The 20,556-nt window shown below is 39.6% G+C and overlaps 1 protein-coding gene across 1 annotated transcript; it reads left to right on the top strand.

Moving 5' to 3' along the window:
* Positions 1-1,088: 1,088 nt before the first annotated feature.
* Positions 1,089-10,498, top strand: LOC107684374 (arachidonate 5-lipoxygenase-like). Its single transcript, XM_016480628.1, has 14 exons — positions 1,089-1,238; positions 2,550-2,748; positions 2,835-2,907; positions 3,502-3,624; positions 3,801-3,907; positions 4,041-4,213; positions 4,652-4,798; positions 4,889-5,098; positions 5,750-5,836; positions 8,897-9,075; positions 9,204-9,328; positions 9,454-9,554; positions 9,645-9,815; positions 9,905-10,498. The coding sequence occupies exons 1-14, from the start codon at positions 1,089-1,091 to the stop codon at positions 10,082-10,084; spliced, it is 2,025 nt and encodes a 674-aa protein (XP_016336114.1). The 3' UTR covers positions 10,085-10,498.
* Positions 10,499-20,556: the final 10,058 nt, after the last annotated feature.

The following is a 20,556-nucleotide window of genomic DNA, read 5'->3' as shown; positions in this document are numbered from 1 at the left end:
TTATTTGTAGTTTATTTGATAGGGACAGTGTACAAGTGCACCAAATCCTTCTCTGATAAGAAGCAGAAAATGCTTTTCATCACATTATAATCAGATATATCTTTCCACCTGTAGTCCCTAACGGCCAACAAACTCTCGGCTTAGTCTGTTTTTAGGAAGGCTACAACTTTGGTGTTCAACATGTTGTTAAAGTTAACTTTATGAAAAGAAATATGACTGTTTGTAAAAGGAAATTATTAAATTAGTTTTTAAATTGTTATTTATTTCACATGGGTTTGAATCAGATTTGGCCAGATGGTGCATCTTACCCACTGACTCGACTCGGGTCAACTTACCCCTAACCCGGGGCAAACTGAGGCCAAAGCCATGAGAACCCTTTTTTTTATAAGAAGCCATATTTTTAGAACCCTTTGTCATAGATACATTCTGATCATTTAAAATGATAGGAATACTTTCATTAGGATAGATACTTTCTGTGTATTTCTGCGTCATTTTCCCTTGAGGACCACATCAGTAAAAAAATGGCTAATCTTAGCCCACTCTCCCCTATAAGTATTAGACATTTATTTTAATATTTTACAGCATTAATCTATATTACATTGAGTTACTTGTAACGTGTTACCCCCAACACGGAACATCAGTCTATGTGGGTTAAACTGTGAATCATTTATTATTGTTTTGGCATAAAATGCATTCATTGACGACATCGGTCAAATTACATGAATTATTTTCTCACTTCGACACAAACACCACCAAAACTTTATGTACTATACAAGCCAATTTGCACGTTTACATACTGTTTTCCAAACTGTTAAACTCAAGTTTAAAACCTAGCACAGTACAAAACTGAATAAGACAGAAATTTGCTAAATTTCTACAGTAATATTGTATAAAAAAAAGTCAAATTTTTGAATTTTAAACATTTTAAAGAAAGCATAAATATGAAGGAATTGATTAAAGAATTGTACAGTGTTGGTGTTTCCATCTCTTGATAAAGATCACAAGTTATACTGATAGACCACACCCCAAAACAGCTGTGAGAGAAGACAGACGACAGTCTGTTGTACTTGTGCTCACATGTGATCAGGATGTTCACGTACACGGTGTCTGTCACCACTGGCAATCAGGAGTTTGCTGGGTCAATTGATTACATTTACCTGACGCTGGTGGGCACGGAGACATGCAGTGACCAGACTCTACTGGACAAATCCTTCTTTGACCGTTTTGCAAGAGGATCGGTAAGAATTGTTTTTCCCCTTGCAAATTCAGTGGAAACAGCTATGTACTGTATTGAACAGTACAGGTTGTTCACCACTTAAACGAAGCTATTTCATTAATTTATTGATGTCTAATGCTTATCAGATATATTTTATCACTCTCATTTAATTGTGGCTGTCATTAAATGCAATATTATAACCCCGCTTTCAGTTTCATTACAAGTAACGTAATCAGATTACTTTTTTCAAGTAACATTACTTTTTAATTGACAAGAAAGTTACTTTTCAAATAAGTAACACCAGTTACTTTGTTTTCCATGTATTGATTGACAGCTCTCCTGTCCTCATGTTGAGAGGAATCAGGAGGCGTTGTGTGTGCTGTGTGAACATGATGATACTGTAGTTCTAGACTAATGTCAACATGTATTTACTCATCTCATTCGCACAAAAACAGATTCAATACTCCTCAAAATGAAGGACATCATGCGTCAGGACATGACGCAAACATGTTAAATAACACAAATATGTATTTAATTCCATTTTATTAACCAGTATCTTTACTGTTGTCCTTCGATGATCAACCATACTAATAAACAAAAATAACATTTGTGTTTATTTTCTTTTTTTTCTGAAGAGAGAAAAATGAGGCCAAGGCAGATGAGAAAAAGTAACGTAACGCATTACTTTCCATAAAAAGTAACTAAGTAACGTAATTAGTCACTACATTGTAATGCATTACTTTTAAAAGTAACTATAAAACGGAGAGTTCCGGTGCTTGATTCTGATTGGCTGAGCCGCGTTCGAAGCTGTTGTAAATTACGCTACAAACATACACCTTTGTTTACTTTGTGTGTTGCTCGGCAACCGCTTTGTTGGAACCACAACCATTTCTGAGGAGCTACATTGTTTGGCGGAAGAATACTGTTTTTATTAATATTACATTTTATTTGCTTTGTTTTATTTTGGGAAACCCTGCTACATATATGGAATAACCGTTTTATAAATGCTTCGCGTCGTGCCTAACAACACCCCCTAGCCGTTATAAATTCACTGTAAACCACGGCTTCTTGGGGCTTATTGCTTTATTCCCCAACACTGCCCATTTTTCCCTATCAAAGCTTCCACAAACTTCCTCGCTTCTACACTTTATTCACAGTAATTTAAATCCCTCTGTCAGATAATCAAATTTTATATTATAATCACAAATCCAGTGATAATTAGGGTGGTATTTTTGGATTCATCTGCCATGATTCTTCTGTTCCCTAAACCCTCTTTAATTTTTGCACACAACCCGTGTGATTCAGTTATGGCTAACAGAAGCTGTTGTTAAAGGTGGTATCTGTCGACATCAGTACGAAGGAGATCATTGGAGACATAGAGCTGGTGAAACTTGAAAAGGAGGAATTCTTGTTCAATGATCAGTGGTACTGCAGATGCATCAATGTGACGACTCCCTCTGGAGAGCGCGTCGAGTTCCCCTGTTATCGCTGGATAGCCAATGAAAAGGAAGTGGTTCTTCGAGATGGCAAGGGTGAGTCCTATCTGGACTGAATGAAGCGTGTCACAAATACTGTCGTTTGTGTGTAATTATGTATGTATTTGTGCATGTACATTTAGGTCGATTGCCTCAGGATGATAATATGAAAGAGTACAGGCGCATGGAACTGGAATCCAGACAACTACTGTTCAGGTTTGATGCCACAGTTACAATAAAGGTCAAGGTCAAGCTTTATTGAGATCCCTTGCGGGCAATTTAGGTGCAGCGAAACAGACCCATACAATACATTCCTATAAAAACATAAATACATACAAATATCTAAATAAAATCAAATAAGAAAAATTTCCCTAAAAAAATCTGAAAAAACACCCGAATTGCACAGGGGACCAACAAATATTTATATCGGTTACTTTTTTATTGCCAAACTCTAAACTCTTGGCATAAAATGTCACCAGACCAACACCAGACACAGGTCAGCATACAAACAAATGAAAACCTAGTGGAGGAACAGGAAAACAGGACAAAATAAATAGTGCAATTAATTCGATGCAGATGGATATGGAACTGTAATCCAGACAAAACAAAAATCAGGTTTAATGCCACAGTTACAGGCTGTAAATGTTGTCTTTATTTTTCCCTAGATGATTCAGTTGGCAGTTTGTTTTACAGTTTAAAATGCTTAACACTCCGATACTGTTAATACACTTAGACTAGAATAAAAACTTTTGATTTCACCTAAAATAATTCTCCAAATAACTGAAAGATTAATTTAGCGGTTTCTTGAAGGTGGAAGGAGTGGCGCCCTGGTTTCCCCCTGAGCATCGATGCCAACACAGGCACTGAACTTCCTTTGGACATTCAGTTTGAAACTGCAAAAACTGTGGACTTCTCTTTGAATTACCTTAAAGCGTAGGTTACACCGTTTGCGTTCATCTCTTTGCACGTATCACCAACAGATATGCCTGTTATTGATTTCCTGTGACTAATGCCAGGAAATATCTCAAAATACACAAAGTGCAGCTGAAACTGAACCAGACATTATGAGCATTCAGTTGTATTGTTCTTGCCATGATCTTCTCTTTCAGGATTGGGAATCTTGGTCTTAATGAACTTATGAGGTTGTTCCAGTCCTCTTGGACCGATATTGCAGATTTTGGAAAAATATTTGTGAAAATCAAGAACACTGTGTCAGGTTTGAATTGTTTCTTCCTTAGTTCTTTTTTATTCACTTTTCTCTAATACTAAAACAAGCTGTCCTTTGACTGAGTGTACACACATTGTTTGCATACTCCTAAACTCACTGACTCTATTATTCCCTTTGACAGAGCATGTGATGCAGAACTGGAACGAGGACTTGATGTTTGGCTATCAGTTCTTGAACGGCTGCAATCCTGTGATGATCAGTAAGTGCATGAATCTTCCAGACAACTTTGCAGTCACACAGGAGATGGTGGAAAGCTCCCTGGATAGAGGTCTCACACTACAGGAGGAATTAAAGGTCAGAAGAAAAACGAAACAACACTTACAAAAATAAAAAGAATACGTTTTATTTATAGAGCACTTTACATGGGTTAAAAAATATGCATAAAAACAACTTGTAATGCATCAGATCAATCACAAATTAAAAGCAATCCTAAAAAGACGAGTTTCGAGTAAATTGGTCACAGAGGAGCAGAGATTATGGGACGACGTGTGGTGATGAAGCACATCGGAGAGTTCTGGTTATAGGGGGCTTTGTAGATGAAAATAGATCCATTGTGGGACAGGAAGCCAATGAAGCTTTTGGAGGACAAGCGGTGAGTGAGCAGGCTGCAGCAGAATTCTGGATGTACTGGAGTTTACTTTGGATTTTGGAAAGCTGTAGCAGTGGTCAATTCTGGATGTGAATGGAATAGAAATTCTCCAGTGTCCAATGCTAAATATCTCTCTGTTACAGGCAGGAAACATCTACATAGCAGACTATGCAGTACTGGAGGGAGTGCAAGCCAATGCCACAGACCCAGATACCCAGCAGTATTTGGCTGCTCCCTTCTGCCTACTGTACAAGAACAGCCAGAATGAAATCATACCGATTGCTATTCAGGTGCCTGCAGAAATAATTTCGGAAAAGAGTACTTAAAAAGTTGGTGCTTGAACTAAGCGTTGGAGTTTTTACCAAATACTTACTTAACAGCTCAGCCGTCAGACCACCGCAGGGGTGGGGAACACAGTCTTTCTCCCGAGCGATAATCAGTACGACTGGATGCTGGCCAAGATGTGGGTGAAATGCTCCGACTTCAATGTACACCAGCTGGAAACACACCTTCTCAGGACGCATCTGACCTCTGAGGTTTTTGCCATAGCCATGTACAGACAGCTCTCTGCAGTCCATCCCATATACAAGGTAGCATTCTTTAACGTTTTCATTGCTATGAGATTTAGAGGTAACGTTTTTGACGTTAAAAATGTATTGTCAGGTTTTACTAAAGACATGCAGTGAAACATTAGTGATGAAAAGGCATGGATGCAGTGGCATATGCATTTTTAGGAGTCTCCCTTTCAGACTAAATTTATGGGAGATTATTTAAATGAATTACGCAACATGATTTACTAAGGTTTGTGATATTCGGTTTACTTGTATACGCCATTATTTAATGTCCAGATAAAGCACGTCTTAACCCATTTAGTGCCTGTGTTTTTACAGTAGAAGATTACACACAGGTTCCTGACCTGCCAGGATCCAATCATGGTTTTTGTGCCCTTGATTAATCAAATTGACAAAGTATCTCAAGGGTATAACATGCTACGTACATTTTCCAGTTCTGAATTCTGATTGGATGAAGTGTTCAAATCATTGTAAAACACATTGGTGTCCTTTATCATATTGCTCTTGCTATAAAAGCAAAAAGGCACTCAAGGCAGGGTGTTACAATGATTTTGGCATGAAGCCCCTTACCTGTGGTACAAACACTGAAATGTGTGGCCTAGAGTGGTTTGTTGCTTTCAGTGTCTTGCTGCCAGGCTTATTTTTAAACGCTTAATTTTCTCCATACAGTTGCTGATACCTCATGTCCGTTTCACCATTGCCATCAACACTGCAGCTCGTGAAAAACTCATCTGTGAATCTGGGCTCTTTGATAAGGTATCTTTAACCCTGCATAAACAGTACCTTGTAAGGAAACACAACTTTTCTATTCGTGTTTATCTCTGATGTCTCTGCTTCGTTCACCTGACTTTAAGGTCTGGAGATGCATACAGTTTTAACCTGTCTACCTGTTAGGGGTGGAAATCACCAGAGAAGCCACAATACAATATTATCATGATACTTAAGCCACAATACTGTACCCAAAGTTAACGTTATTCAAGAACATGCACGATTCCATCTGAGGGCTCAAATATAGGAATATATTCCTTGCCTCCACAAGCTAACGAACACTTTGGTGATGCCAAAGATGAAAATATTCACAACATGCTCGTGATTGAGATTCAGGACCAAAGGCTATCTGAAAGGCTTCAATTAATGGCCGACATGGCACTCAGAAATGCCGTAGAGCTCGTGAGGCGGTCAGAACAACTCCATGGATATGTTAGTGAGCAGGCTGCCAAAGCGAGTGCTCACGTCAGCGAGGTTGTCAGCACCAGGGGAAAATCCCACCATAGTGTGAGAGGCAGACAGCTCTGTGGCTCAAAACGAAAGCAGACAGAACATGTGACTGAGGGGAAATGTAAAAGATGTGGGAAGAATCATTGAAAAGGGGAAATATGTCCAGCAAAAAGTGCTGAGTGCCACAAATGCAGGAAAGGGGGTCTCTTTTGGCTGCAGCGATGTAATAAACTTCCTGGGTGAGTTAACCCATATTGTAAATGTAAAACGCCTAGTCGTCACAGAAGCTCCCGTACTTGCATTCTATGATGTTACGAAGCCCACAGTCATCAGTACAGATGCCAGCAACTGCGGTCTGGGTGGGGTTTTGCTGCAGGACCATGGTGGACAGTTGAAACCAGTCCCAAAGAGAACAAAACCTCCTGATCAATGCTTCCTACCTCCTTGTGCATCAAATGCACTGACCAGACATGAAGAAACCAGGAAATCACAAACGAGTCCAGTACAGCATTATGGGAGATGGAGTTAACATAAGTTTTAAGAGATAAAAAATTTGACATGCTTAATAATTCCTTTCACTTTTCACATGGTACTGACGTAAATTAAATATTAATATGTAGAGGTGCTACAACAGCCCAAAACCAAAACCCCATTAGACTTGAATATAATGTTATGCTGCATCGATTTTTTTCCCCACCCCTACTAGCTGTAGGCTCTGGCTTCAAATTCACTGCACTTCTTTAAACAAGCATTTAGAAGATGTAATCTGAGACAGAAAAATAATCACTAGTGTCCTACCTCAAAGGCTAACGGCACCGGTGGAATTGCAGTTGTCGAAGTGATTCATAAGGCCATGAAGACTTTAACCTACAAGTCCCTGTGCTTCCCTGAGTCCGTGAAAGCTCGAAGAGCGGACAACAAGGACGACCTGCCCGACTACTACTACAGAGATGATTAATCAAATTGACAAAGTATCTCAAGGGTATAACATGCTACGTACATTTTCCAGTTCTGAATTCTGATTGGATGAAGTGTTCAAATCATTGTAAAACACATTGGTGTCCTTTATCATATTGCTCTTGCTATAAAAGCAAAAAGGCACTCAAGGCAGGGTGTTACAATGATTTTGGCATGAAGCCCCTTACCTGTGGTACAAACACTGAAATGTGTGGCCTAGAGTGGTTTGTTGCTTTCAGTGTCTTGCTGCCAGGCTTATTTTTAAACGCTTAATTTTCTCCATACAGTTGCTGATACCTCATGTCCGTTTCACCATTGCCATCAACACTGCAGCTCGTGAAAAACTCATCTGTGAATCTGGGCTCTTTGATAAGGTATCTTTAACCCTGCATAAACAGTACCTTGTAAGGAAACACAACTTTTCTATTCGTGTTTATCTCTGATGTCTCTGCTTCGTTCACCTGACTTTAAGGTCTGGAGATGCATACAGTTTTAACCTGTCTACCTGTTAGGGGTGGAAATCACCAGAGAAGCCACAATACAATATTATCATGATACTTAAGCCACAATACTGTACCCAAAGTTAACGTTATTCAAGAACATGCACGATTCCATCTGAGGGCTCAAATATAGGAATATATTCCTTGCCTCCACAAGCTAACGAACACTTTGGTGATGCCAAAGATGAAAATATTCACAACATGCTCGTGATTGAGATTCAGGACCAAAGGCTATCTGAAAGGCTTCAATTAATGGCCGACATGGCACTCAGAAATGCCGTAGAGCTCGTGAGGCGGTCAGAACAACTCCATGGATATGTTAGTGAGCAGGCTGCCAAAGCGAGTGCTCACGTCAGCGAGGTTGTCAGCACCAGGGGAAAATCCCACCATAGTGTGAGAGGCAGACAGCTCTGTGGCTCAAAACGAAAGCAGACAGAACATGTGACTGAGGGGAAATGTAAAAGATGTGGGAAGAATCATTGAAAAGGGGAAATATGTCCAGCAAAAAGTGCTGAGTGCCACAAATGCAGGAAAGGGGGTCTCTTTTGGCTGCAGCGATGTAATAAACTTCCTGGGTGAGTTAACCCATATTGTAAATGTAAAACGCCTAGTCGTCACAGAAGCTCCCGTACTTGCATTCTATGATGTTACGAAGCCCACAGTCATCAGTACAGATGCCAGCAACTGCGGTCTGGGTGGGGTTTTGCTGCAGGACCATGGTGGACAGTTGAAACCAGTCCCAAAGAGAACAAAACCTCCTGATCAATGCTTCCTACCTCCTTGTGCATCAAATGCACTGACCAGACATGAAGAAACCAGGAAATCACAAACGAGTCCAGTACAGCATTATGGGAGATGGAGTTAACATAAGTTTTAAGAGATAAAAAATTTGACATGCTTAATAATTCCTTTCACTTTTCACATGGTACTGACGTAAATTAAATATTAATATGTAGAGGTGCTACAACAGCCCAAAACCAAAACCCCATTAGACTTGAATATAATGTTATGCTGCATCGATTTTTTTCCCCACCCCTACTAGCTGTAGGCTCTGGCTTCAAATTCACTGCACTTCTTTAAACAAGCATTTAGAAGATGTAATCTGAGACAGAAAAATAATCACTAGTGTCCTACCTCAAAGGCTAACGGCACCGGTGGAATTGCAGTTGTCGAAGTGATTCATAAGGCCATGAAGACTTTAACCTACAAGTCCCTGTGCTTCCCTGAGTCCGTGAAAGCTCGAAGAGCGGACAACAAGGACGACCTGCCCGACTACTACTACAGAGATGATGGCATGATGGTCTGGGAGGCAGTGAAAAGGTAACTGATAAAATACACAAAAAATGTACAGATGTTCAAATGCTACTGGTGAGATTTAATGACAATGAAGTCATTAGTAAAGCATTTGACGCCAGGATTTATTTTTGAATTTGCTGATCTTCCTCCAGTTTCGTTTCTGATGTGGTCAGGATCTACTACGGCAGTGACGAGTCCGTTCAGGAGGACGAGGAGATCCAGGCATTTGTTCAAGATGTCTGCTCCTCCGGTATGAAGTACTGTCCCCAGAATTGTGGTGAGTACAGAATCAATTTACTATAAGTGTGCATGTTTTTATGATTGCATATGCATTGTGTTTGCATGGCGTAAAAAGTCACATTTCATTGCATATCAAGTTTAAAATGTTACCAATGTTCACAGAGTTTCCAGATTCCCTGAAAACCCAGGAGCAGTTGGTCGAGTACCTGACTGTTGTGATTTTCACAGCTTCAGCACACCATGCTGCTGTCAACTTCGGACAGGTGGGGTTACAAAGACTTTTCTGGATGAATCTAAACTATGCCTGGGTTAGCATCTATAGGCTGATATCTGTGTGCCTGCCTGTGTTCCAGTATGACTGGTTTGCCTGGGTCCCAAACAGCCCTTCCACCATGAGGAAGCCTCCTCCCACACAGAAGGGCCAGGTGGATATGAAGTACATCATGGAGAGTCTGCCGGACCGTGGACGTGCCAGTTGGCATCTAGGAGCAGTTTGGGCCTTAAGTCAGTTCCAGGACGACGAGGTTTGATGACTGATTATTCATAACTAGTTTGAATATACTTGCAACACAAAACAAAGAAAACATAGTATTTTGTCCAACCCCCCCCCCAGCTGTTTTTAGGTGTGTATCCAGATAACTACTTCACTGAGCAACCAGTCTTGGAAGCCACTAAGACTTTCAGCGAGAAATTAGTTGAAGTGACCAACATCATCAAGAGCCGAAATGAAAAACTGAAATTGCCCTATTGGTATCTGTCTCCAGACAGAATCCCCAACAGCGTGGCCATCTGAGAGAACATCCGTGGGAAATATATATATATACTTTTTAACTGGGCTATTTGGATCCACATCACAACATAACTCCATAAACAAAATCATTGCTACAGTAACTGTAAGGATTTTAGTGAAAATGGTCATCTGGATGGAAATAATACAAAGTATTATACACTTACACCAAGAATTGGATGTCTATACAAAATAAAAACAAATAAATAAGCAATCACCATTCACGGTAATTGAAATGTGATGCATTTAGGAATTCTCATCGGCGACGTGTGGGTGTGTGTTACTTAAAGAGAGCAACCATCAGCAAACATGCAAACAAATGTAATTTTTATAATCATTAGTCATTCATGTAGTTGTCATTTGATTTATCATTTAATCACATTTTATGACATAATTTATTCATCATTTTTTTATTCTTCATTTATGTCATTTTATGTTTTTATATTACTTATTATTTCCTTTCTATCTTATGATTGTGGGGTTTCGTAACAAAATAACACTTGTTGGATTTGTACTGATTAGATGAAGTCTGAGCATTGAAACATACTAAGATTATTCAATAAACCAACTCTGCTCAATTTTACCATCACTTTGTCTCCTGCTTTCTGCTCTTGTCAAATTTGCTTTGGTTACCAGACAAGACTTGCTGTTGACAGGTTTTACTGGTTGACAAAATGGATATTTGCTGGTAGGATTCGGCATCTGAGTGGTCGGAAATCTTCTATAGAAATCTAACAGTAACACAAATAAGATATTATTTTGGCATTGACGCTACGGGAACACTACTGTGTGAGCTGGTGTCTGAAGCACATGCCTAAACACACCAATCTGAACATATGGATGTCATGAAATAGCGTAGTGCTTCACCGAGTCCATAAATAGATGCCAGAAATGCACGTCGACAGTAGGGCTGGGCGGTATGATGGTAGATATCGTTACCACGGTATAAAGTGTCTATTGTTAGAGATTTTGCTACATCGATTAATTTAGTGGTATGCAAATATATCCACGTTATATACACCTAAGAGTAATAAAGAAACATGCATGAATGAGAAAATAAAGAGTGGGACGTGATGGCCCAGACAAACCATCATTTTGATTGAGATTTAATGTTTAAAGTTTGATGTATGTTGAAACAAACAAAATATGTATGTTTTGCCCTGCATTGCACCTCCTGCTGACTATTGCGCACATCGCCATGACGATGCTGAAACGATAATATCGTGCAGCCCTAATGCAGATCATATTTTAAGTTGTTTAAGTGAAATCAAGCAGTTTATAAGAAAGGTATATTCTTTCTTTATACTTTTTGAATGTTTAATTGATACAACATGGCACTGAGTTGTTAGAAAAGAAATGCGTAGTGACATCATTGCTTGATGACGTCAGGAACCGATTCATCGGCTTTTTGAACCTGTTCAATGAACCGATCTGTCCGAAAAGAACCGGTTCGTGGAAATGAATCAGACTTTGCATCACTAGAGGACAGAGGAGAGAATGAGAAGGGAAGAAGTCAGGGAGGAGAGACTACTTTCAATTTTAGAAAAAAAATGTAGAGAAGCTGTGTGTTGTTGTTTTTTAAAAAGATTAATTCATGCTAACAAACAAAAACATTAATATTTCAACCTACTGTCATATGGGTCCAAACCAAGCGGCAACCTCCCGCTCTCTCTCGTGAAGCCAACACGGAAGTGACTTAAACTGTAATTCATCAACTGGCCGCTAGAGGCTGGCTGCAAAAGAGAGTCAGTCCCATAGACTCCCCATGTTAAAATGCCCAACTTTACAGCAGAAAAAAACATGTTTACAGCCTGGTTAAAACAATTATTTTGGTCTATATAGCTAATTTTGCCCTTCATGACAACTGTGAGGGGGGTGAATTGTTTTATAACTCATCCGTTTAAATTATATTAAGCCTTAAAGTTCTGCATAATGAAGGGTGTGGCCACTTGAGTGACAGGTGGATTGCCGCTGCTGTCACCACATCGAGCTAGGTGGGTGATCTGACTAGATTAAGGCCATGTCCACATGTACACGGGTATTTTTATAAACAGAGTTTTTCCTTCTGTTTTTAAAAAAATCTCCGTCCACATGAAAACGCAAACACAAGCTATGAAGCACTGTCAAGAGCATGCCAAGTCAGCAGGTGGCGATATAATCTCAACCGTAAAGCCATGTTGACCAATCAGAAGCCTGAAAAAGTTTCCAGTAGGACGGAGATAACAGCACAGGCTCCAACGTCAAAAGCCAAAATCTCCGGTTTCGCTATCTACACGATAACACTGCAACCAGAATTTTTGAAAATCTTCACCCGGGCAAGGATTTTCACAAATGTTTGGTTTCAGTGACCTAGTGCTGCATTAGCGTGTGGACGAACGGCCGAATCGCGTAGAAAAACCTGCGGTTTTGAATATACCCACGTTCGTGTGGACAGGGCCTAATATTAAGGACATAAATCTGTCATAAATAAGACAATGTTCCTAATTGTTGTCAAATTACGTTTGTGACCTATTCAAGCAACAAAATATGTATTAAAGTGTTGAAAATGTGTTTTAGTTTTTTTTTCTTTCAAACATTTTTTTGTTGTCCCACATTATAAAATGTGATTGAGAATGTGGGACAGCATGCTTTGGGTAATCTGGGACACTCTTCAAATGGGGGAAATATGCATTTAGGGACTTTATAAGCGACAAGGGCTAATATATGCCATAATGAGAAATGGGTGGTAAAGTGGACTACTGGAGGTTGTAACATTAGCATAAGTTCACAGTAGCTCGCAGCTAGCTAAACCAGCTAGCTAGAGCCACAGAGATGGAATTTGGGAAACGTATTCCAATAGCAAGCAAAGGTATCAGGATGAAGTAAACCATTAATTTAATTTACCAAATTCAGTTAGTTTAGTATATACAATGGTTCAAACCACTGAACAGAAGGGGGATCTGCACCCAAGCCAGTTGAAAATGTTCTGTACACACACACACGCACAGAGATGATCCCAAAAGCGCCGAAGAGTGGCTGTCCTGTGCGGTTTGCAGACATTGGTATCACGAAACATGTGCAGAAATAATGGTGTGATAAATGACGATGGGTCTCTCACCTGCAAGGAGTGTCTGTTCCCCGAGTAGCCCCAATTTTAATAGAATGGAGAACTTGAATAACCGAATTAATAATCCGTTAATCACATTGTTGCTTGCTGTTGCTTAAATTTTAGTTGATTTTTGAAACATGTTAATACAATGTTAAATAATTGTAGCAGTTTTAAATTAATTTAAATACATTAACACAGTAGATCGTTGATACTGTGTAGAGATAGAAATTATTTTTCCTGATATTGGAATTGTAATGTGGAGTTTTGTTTTGGGTTTTGTTTCATGTTCATATTTTCATGTCTTTTTATTTTGTAATTGTTTCACCCTGTTAGTGTCATGCTTCCCTTGCCCTCATGTATCTCTGCCTTGTGTATGTGTCATGCTCTCATTGGTTATTGTCTAGTCATGTGATTCCCTTGTCTGTGTTATGTTCTCATTGGTTGTCCTAGTCATGTGTCTTGTTTCCCATTGGTTTGTTCTTGTCATGTGACCATCTTGTTTGCTATAAGTAGCCATCATGTTGCCATTGTCTCTGGTCATGTATTGACGTTGTAACCCGCTGTCGGTGAGTCTAGTCTGTTCATGCCTCGTCAAGTCTGTGTATTTAGTCTTCGTCTGTTTGGATCACCCGTAAATAAACTGCACTTGGGTTCTTCACTACACTCGCCTTCAGTCGACTGAATCTTTACAGGAATAAACATTTTGTTATTGAGATTTCTGTACTTGTCATTTTTTTCATAATGCTTTTTAAAAATTGGTGATATTGTGTTTGGCGTGCATGAAGTATGGTGAATATAGGTGAATATTCAGGCAGAATTCCTTTTTTTTTTTTTGGCACAAAAACACTAATATGTGTGGCATGTCTCCTCTGGGTATAATATCTACATTCTTCTGGTGTGGATAGAAAACATCTTAGGGATTTCAGAAAAGTCCAATTTGTTGAACTAATGTGTTGGATAGATATCGAAATAAATAAAATTTGCAAAACATGTCCCAGATTACCCGAATTCACCCTATGGTGTAATAAGAGAGATTGGATGGCTTAGGCAGGGAAAAACAACGTCTCCTACAATGTGGTATCCCTCTGGTGGGTGTGGTGCCTTTGAATAGAGTGGGCTGTTCATAAGCACTCTGGAGTCATGCACAGATCCTGGATAACCCACAGAAATGTCCAGGTATTTACCTTGGTGATCACAGAGTGCCTGAAGCAGTATAGAGTGAAATAATGTGGCAGCCATCAATACTGCCAGCGACACTGCTGAAGACTGGACTGCCTGCCAAGTTTGCGAATCCTGCACAGATTTCTACAAGATGCTCCGGAGATACAAGTGGATAGTTTTCTGTTTGAGCTCAGGATCTTCTTAGAGACTCATGTGAGCCGTGGATCGGGTTATGTCAACTCTGTAAGAGGTTGCACGTGCCAGCCAGCCATAAGAAGACCAAAATGTCAATGTCTTGGCCCCATCCATGGTCATGGTCCTCATGAAGAGTGGCAATGAGGTTGGCCAGGGTTTGCCAGCTCAGCCGAAAGTCCGGCCTAAGGTCACTTTCTCCATCCAAGTACAACCTGAGGACAGGCACTTGTGGGTTCAGCGAACCGTATGGGTTTTGAGTGGATGACTGAAATAAAATAGCATTGTACATAATATAATCATAATTGAATGTTAAAAAAATAAGATCGGATAGGGAAAGCTCCGGCTTTGTGTGGATGTGGCCTAAAAGTTGATGCTCTCTCCAAAATATGCCTTTTTTTCCTCCTCCTGATTAGTGTTGTTTAACGATTAATCGCATTCAAAATAAAAGTGTTTGTTTACATAATATGTGTACTGTGTATATTTATTATGTAAATACATAAACATACATGTACATGGCCGGTGTGGGAGGAGCATCACTGAAGACACTGTCACTCTGCCGTCAAGGGAAACACAATTAACTGTGGTTGCAGTGAGACTAATTACAAATGCCACCTGGTTACACTTTAATTTGTGATTTTTACAGTAAAATTATACAATTAAGTACTACTAATTAACACTATGTACTGTGTATAATTATTATGTATATATAAATACACAAACCATTTTAAAAATATTTACATGTATATAAATATTTATATTCATATATAATTTATATATAAATATATTATTATTATATATAAACAAAACATTTTTCTTAAATATATACACATCCACGTGTGTGTATTTATATATACATAAATATACATAGTACACACATGTAAACAAACACATTTATGTTGGATCCGATAATCGTTTGACAGCACTACTCCTGATAGATAAAGTTTAACCAAAACCAAACGCAAGGCGTAAAACATTTTTCCACAGGTTTCCCTCAGGAGTCAGCTCGAGGATGGCAAACTCAACAGCAAGAAACCCCCTGAAAATATTATGCCCGTGCACTTGAATTGATTTGCAGGACAGTGCACTGCCTTATATCTCTTCTGCAAAGATAGGAAGTTATGTTATCTTTACTGAATGCCAAGAGCACAATTTGCATTAATGCTCAGCTGTAATCGGTCTCAATCTGGAGGATTTGCAATTGGGTGTACTTTGACTATTGCAGAGTAAAATGTGTAAGGGAAACAGGTAAATTTGGCTCAAAGGGAATTAATAATGATATTGTAGGGAATTTTGAGAGAATCACTGTTTTACAGCTGATCAAATTAATCGGCCAGCAATTAAGCAGACCATAACAATCAACGCTGCAACAAATATTAATATCTAAAGAAAGAAGTATATCCAAAGCCATTAACTTGTAAGCACAAGATACTTCTCTTTAAAAACAAACGAGACTTTATTGGACAAATATAAGACACTTAAACTAATCTATTTCTTTGCAATGTGTGTGAAATGTGTTAAAGCAAGAAAAGAATGACTTAGAAGAGACTGAAATGATGGAAGATGAATGCGGGGTCTTTTTCTGCCGGAGGTCCTGGGCATCTTGTTCAGATCGATGGCATCATGGGGCAAAATACTGTATAGATAATTATACAATTATAGATAAAAAATCAAAACCTGACTGTCCCTGCTAGAAATCTTATAATGGTTGGATCTTCCAACAGGACAATGATCCAAGAACAAATATCAAAATCAACACAAAAATGGGTCACTGAGCACCAATTAACTACACCTGGTCTTGCTCACCCTCAGCGGTGGTACAGTGGGCGGGGCATTCCTCCTTGCCCTCGTGCTCCGGGGCGATCCTCAGCTCAGTCGCTCCTGATTGCCTGGGCTCTGGGTCTGGAGTGGGGCCGGCGAAGCCGATGGTGAATGGCGAGTCATTGCTCACCAGCACCCACTCCTCAAAGGCGGCGAAATCCTCTTGAGGTCCACATCCGGACAACCACGCTCTGCAAGCGGTGTTCAGGCTCGTCTGATAGAATGTGCAGAGGCAGTTGTCAGGGTAGCTGGTATCGTTGGCTCAACAAAGATCACCGTGTGGACCTCAAGAGGTAGATCCCCTTGCTCCAACCGGAGAAGGAGATACTCAGGATGATCCATACAAAAAACACTTTCAAAACCAGAAAAGAAACGGGAATACAAATGCTGCGTGTAACACTTTTGTGTGTCTGGTTGTTCTGTCACGTGTTGGTGCTGTAAGGAGCACAAGGTGACGGAGAATTCCAAATAACAGTCCTTTAATAAATCCACAGAAGAAACACTGGAGAAACTCAGGAAAAATGCAGCACAACCAACATCTAACATCACACAATAACCGGCAAAGGACTGAACAGAACAGGGAGAATTTTTACAGATCCCCTTGCTCCAACCGGAGAAGGAGATACTCAGGATGATCCATACAAAAAACACTTTCAAAACCAGAAAAGAAACGGGAATACAAATGCTGCGTGTAACACTTTTGTGTGTCTGGTTGTTCTGTCACGTGTTGGTGCTGTAAGGAGCACAAGGTGACGGAGAATTCCAAATAACAGTCCTTTAATAAATCCACAGAAGAAATACTGGTGAAACTCTGGTGAAAAGGCAAGGGACTGAACAGAACAGGGAGAACTTATACAGAAACTAAACGAGGGAACTAATGAGATTATTAACGAACACAGGTGAACAGAATAAACTAATCAAGGGAACTAAGGAAAACGAGATCACAGGAACATGTGGGATAAATGAAAACAAACTCAAAGTCCAAGAACAAAACATAACCGTGACAGTTAAGACTTAAGCAAGCATTTAGCTAAACATTAACACTTAACAATAACAGTACAAAAACAGTGAACTATGATGAACTAATGATGAGTTAAGGCATGTGCTAATCAAGAACTAATCTTAACTACAACATGAGTCATATGAGTTCATGTGTGAATAACAGCTACCCTAATTACATGTTAGTACATGAACTTACACAATAATTAAAACCATTATTTTCATCTCAAGCTGTTTTGCATGATTATTCATACTTTTTTCAGCAAATATACCCACTGTGAGACCTGCACAGAGTGGCTACAGCAGGCTGGGCCCCAAGGCACTGCTCTATTGTCCTCAAGGGTGAAGTACCACACTAACAAGTATTCATGAAGCAGATGACGGTTTTCTCCTGCTTTACTGTGGTTATTATGTGGACTGGTTTACTGCGTCCGTATTGATCAAGTCACCTGTCTTTATATCATAATGAACAGTCATGAGTTCATCCTTGTTGAAAAAAAACAGCATATGCTGGTTAGGTATGATTTGACGCTGGGATGCTGGTTTAAGCTGGTCCTTTGCTGGGTTGTGCTGGTTTTAGCTGGTTTATGCTGGTCCTTTTGCTGGTTTATGCTGGTCATGTGCTGGCGAAGGACCAGCATAAACCAGCAAAAGGACCAGCTTAAACCAGCAGCCATACTTTAAAACATACCTTACCATCATATGCTAGTTATTTCAACAGGGTATACATTCAAAAGTTGACAGGGAATGGTAATTTCAGTGATAGATATATCGGCTCTGTAGATAGCTGCAAGACCGCCACCTTTACCACTTAGATGTAGCCTGTCAATGTATGTATAACCCAGTGGAGTACTCATATTTAGATTTATGAAGTAATTCGGCTGATGCTAAGTTTCACAGACACAGAAGAAAGTGTGTTTCAGAGTCCATAGAGCGGGAACATAAGACTTTAATGCCAGACCCAGTAGTTTGAAAGTTCCACCACGATCCTCTGTGTAAATATTTCGGCCGACGTAAAAGCCAAAATGATCGTAGGGTTCTTTATACACAGATGTCAGGAGTAAATGATGTTCCAGTGAGAGAAGTTCAGAGAAGGTGTACACCATCAGATCAGACCTTATCCTAATGAAATCCAGTTGAAGGACCCGCTCTCCGCAAAGTGCAGTCAGGTACAAAATAATGATGTTACGACATCATGTTACGTTTTGTGCCGAGGCTTCGGAGCGCGTGTCGAGAAAGCCCGGCAGCTTTCAGTGAAGCGCGTATCGAGGCTTGTATCGCTTTAGAGTAATGACGTCATTGATGACGTTCGAAGCCTCGCTTGGTCAGACTGGTTCAGGAAGTGGTTCGAATCTTGTAAATTCACGGTCCTCTGCCGTTAAACTCAGCCACTTTCCAGTTATAGACTAATAATATTGGCCCTCCTGCCTATTATGAGCAAAGACTTGATTTACACACATTTGATAGCCCCATTCATTTCAAGCCAATACGTTTATTATACTGTTATGCTATATTTTGTTATACAATCATTATATACCACTAGAAAATACACATTATATTCATATAAACAGATTATGTGGAAAAAAATTTTTTTCCTTCACTGTTATTTCTAAGCCTCAACTGGCGCAAAATACAGTGTATCACAGACCCCATCAGGTCATCTATAAAGTATCTGCTTGTTTTACACTCTTTGGCCACCAGGTGGTATTGTGAGCAAATGAAGCCTCGAGAAATGAACCCTTTTGTGAACCACTTGGATGAAAAGCTTCAATGCTTCATGAGGCTTCATCTCGCCATCACTAGTTACGACCTCTAGGGGTTAGTCGTAACAGAAAAAGAGATCTGAGTTCACACCAGAGAGATGCCAAATAAACAATTTTATTTTCTTTCAATGGGAATATCTTCAGGGGTAGACAAGGCCAAAACAATAAACAAAACGAACTTCTTTTTGACCACAAAATAACCTCAAACTAAAATAAAGTAAACAAAATACAGACCAACTTCCCTACCTCCCTCAACCATAAAAAAAGATAAAAATATACACAAAAAGAAATGGCGTCTAGCCCCCAACATCCCTCAATTTGGCAAACGTGTATTTACAAGAATATTTACAAAGATCCAGGGCGTACACAAAGCAGAGTCAGAATCCAAATCGTAGCCAAAACAGGCAATGTTCAGATAAACAGGAGTTTTAGAATTTGATCTTACAATAACAAACACTCAACAGATTCACTACACTCAGAATATCTCTCTCTGGTACGACACTCTTTCACAGCCAAACGACGACGAAGATACAAACAATAGCAGAAAACAGACAATCAGAACGCTAGCGAAACACGACGGTACGAAGTCAGAAGACGAGTGTTTGGGGCGGTCCTTATCTCTGGGTAAGGTGCATAGTAGGACCAATCACCATCTCCAGCTGGTTAACAGAGGCCACACCCATCTGGAACACAAACATGTCTACACACATGAGCAGAGAGATCAAATACATACAAAAAAACAGTTCACAGATGCATAGAATCAAGGTCATAACAATGAATATTAAGGAAATCCTCATTGGTAGGAACAGTAGTATCCAAGAAGAATTACATGGAGTAAAATCCAGACATGTTTTCCACACAGCAGTACAGGGCAGCCTATATCACACAGGCCACAGCATATAGTCCCAGTCAAGCAGCAGGATCGCCGTTCACGCAGCACTAAACCACATGTACTGAAGGATAAACCACATGTAAAAGAAGTGTGAAAAACTAAGTAATAAAATCAATTAAATAATAAATAAAAATGAAAAAGGTAAAAACAGTTTAAAATACGAATGGAGAAGCGGCAGCCAACGTGCGCCAGCCTTCTCTCCACCAAAATTAAATGTAGGAAATTAAATCATAATACGTATTTTTTATGCAAAATCATTCGTTTTTTAGGAGTGTAAGAAAATATCAATAAACATGAATATAGCAATACGTTTGGCAATACTGTATCGATTCTCACAAACTAAATATCGATATTCATTTATTTATTTACATCCAAGATTCGTGACAGTGACTTTGTGTTCGGTTTAAACCTGACCGCTAAATTGCAGTGCTATCTCAAAACATAAACTGATGGGAGAACCGCAAGGGTGCACCGCTAGCCAGCATTAGCTAACCCAGCTCACTAACTGCTACCAATGGAAGACGACAAGATAATACCAGCTCCTGCTGCGATGTACAGACCT

Source organism: Sinocyclocheilus anshuiensis, unplaced genomic scaffold (assembly GCF_001515605.1).
Source record: "Sinocyclocheilus anshuiensis isolate Anshui unplaced genomic scaffold, SAMN03320099.WGS_v1.1 scaffold713, whole genome shotgun sequence".
Lineage (NCBI taxonomy): Eukaryota > Metazoa > Chordata > Actinopteri > Cypriniformes > Cyprinidae > Sinocyclocheilus > Sinocyclocheilus anshuiensis.
Note: the sequence above shows the minus strand (reverse complement) of the source record. Positions and strands in the feature narration are given on the sequence as shown.

Excerpts from the sequence above, each read along its gene's own strand:
- LOC107684374 (XM_016480628.1), top strand. The coding sequence starts at position 1,089 with ATGTTCACGTACACGGTGTCTGTCACCACTGGCAATCAGGAGTTTGCT. Across the intron at positions 4,214-4,651 it reads CACTACAGGAGGAATTAAAG|GCAGGAAACATCTACATAGC; the intron begins GTCAGAAGAAAA and ends TCTCTGTTACAG. Across the intron at positions 5,837-8,896 it reads AATCTGGGCTCTTTGATAAG|GCTAACGGCACCGGTGGAAT; the intron begins GTATCTTTAACC and ends CCTACCTCAAAG.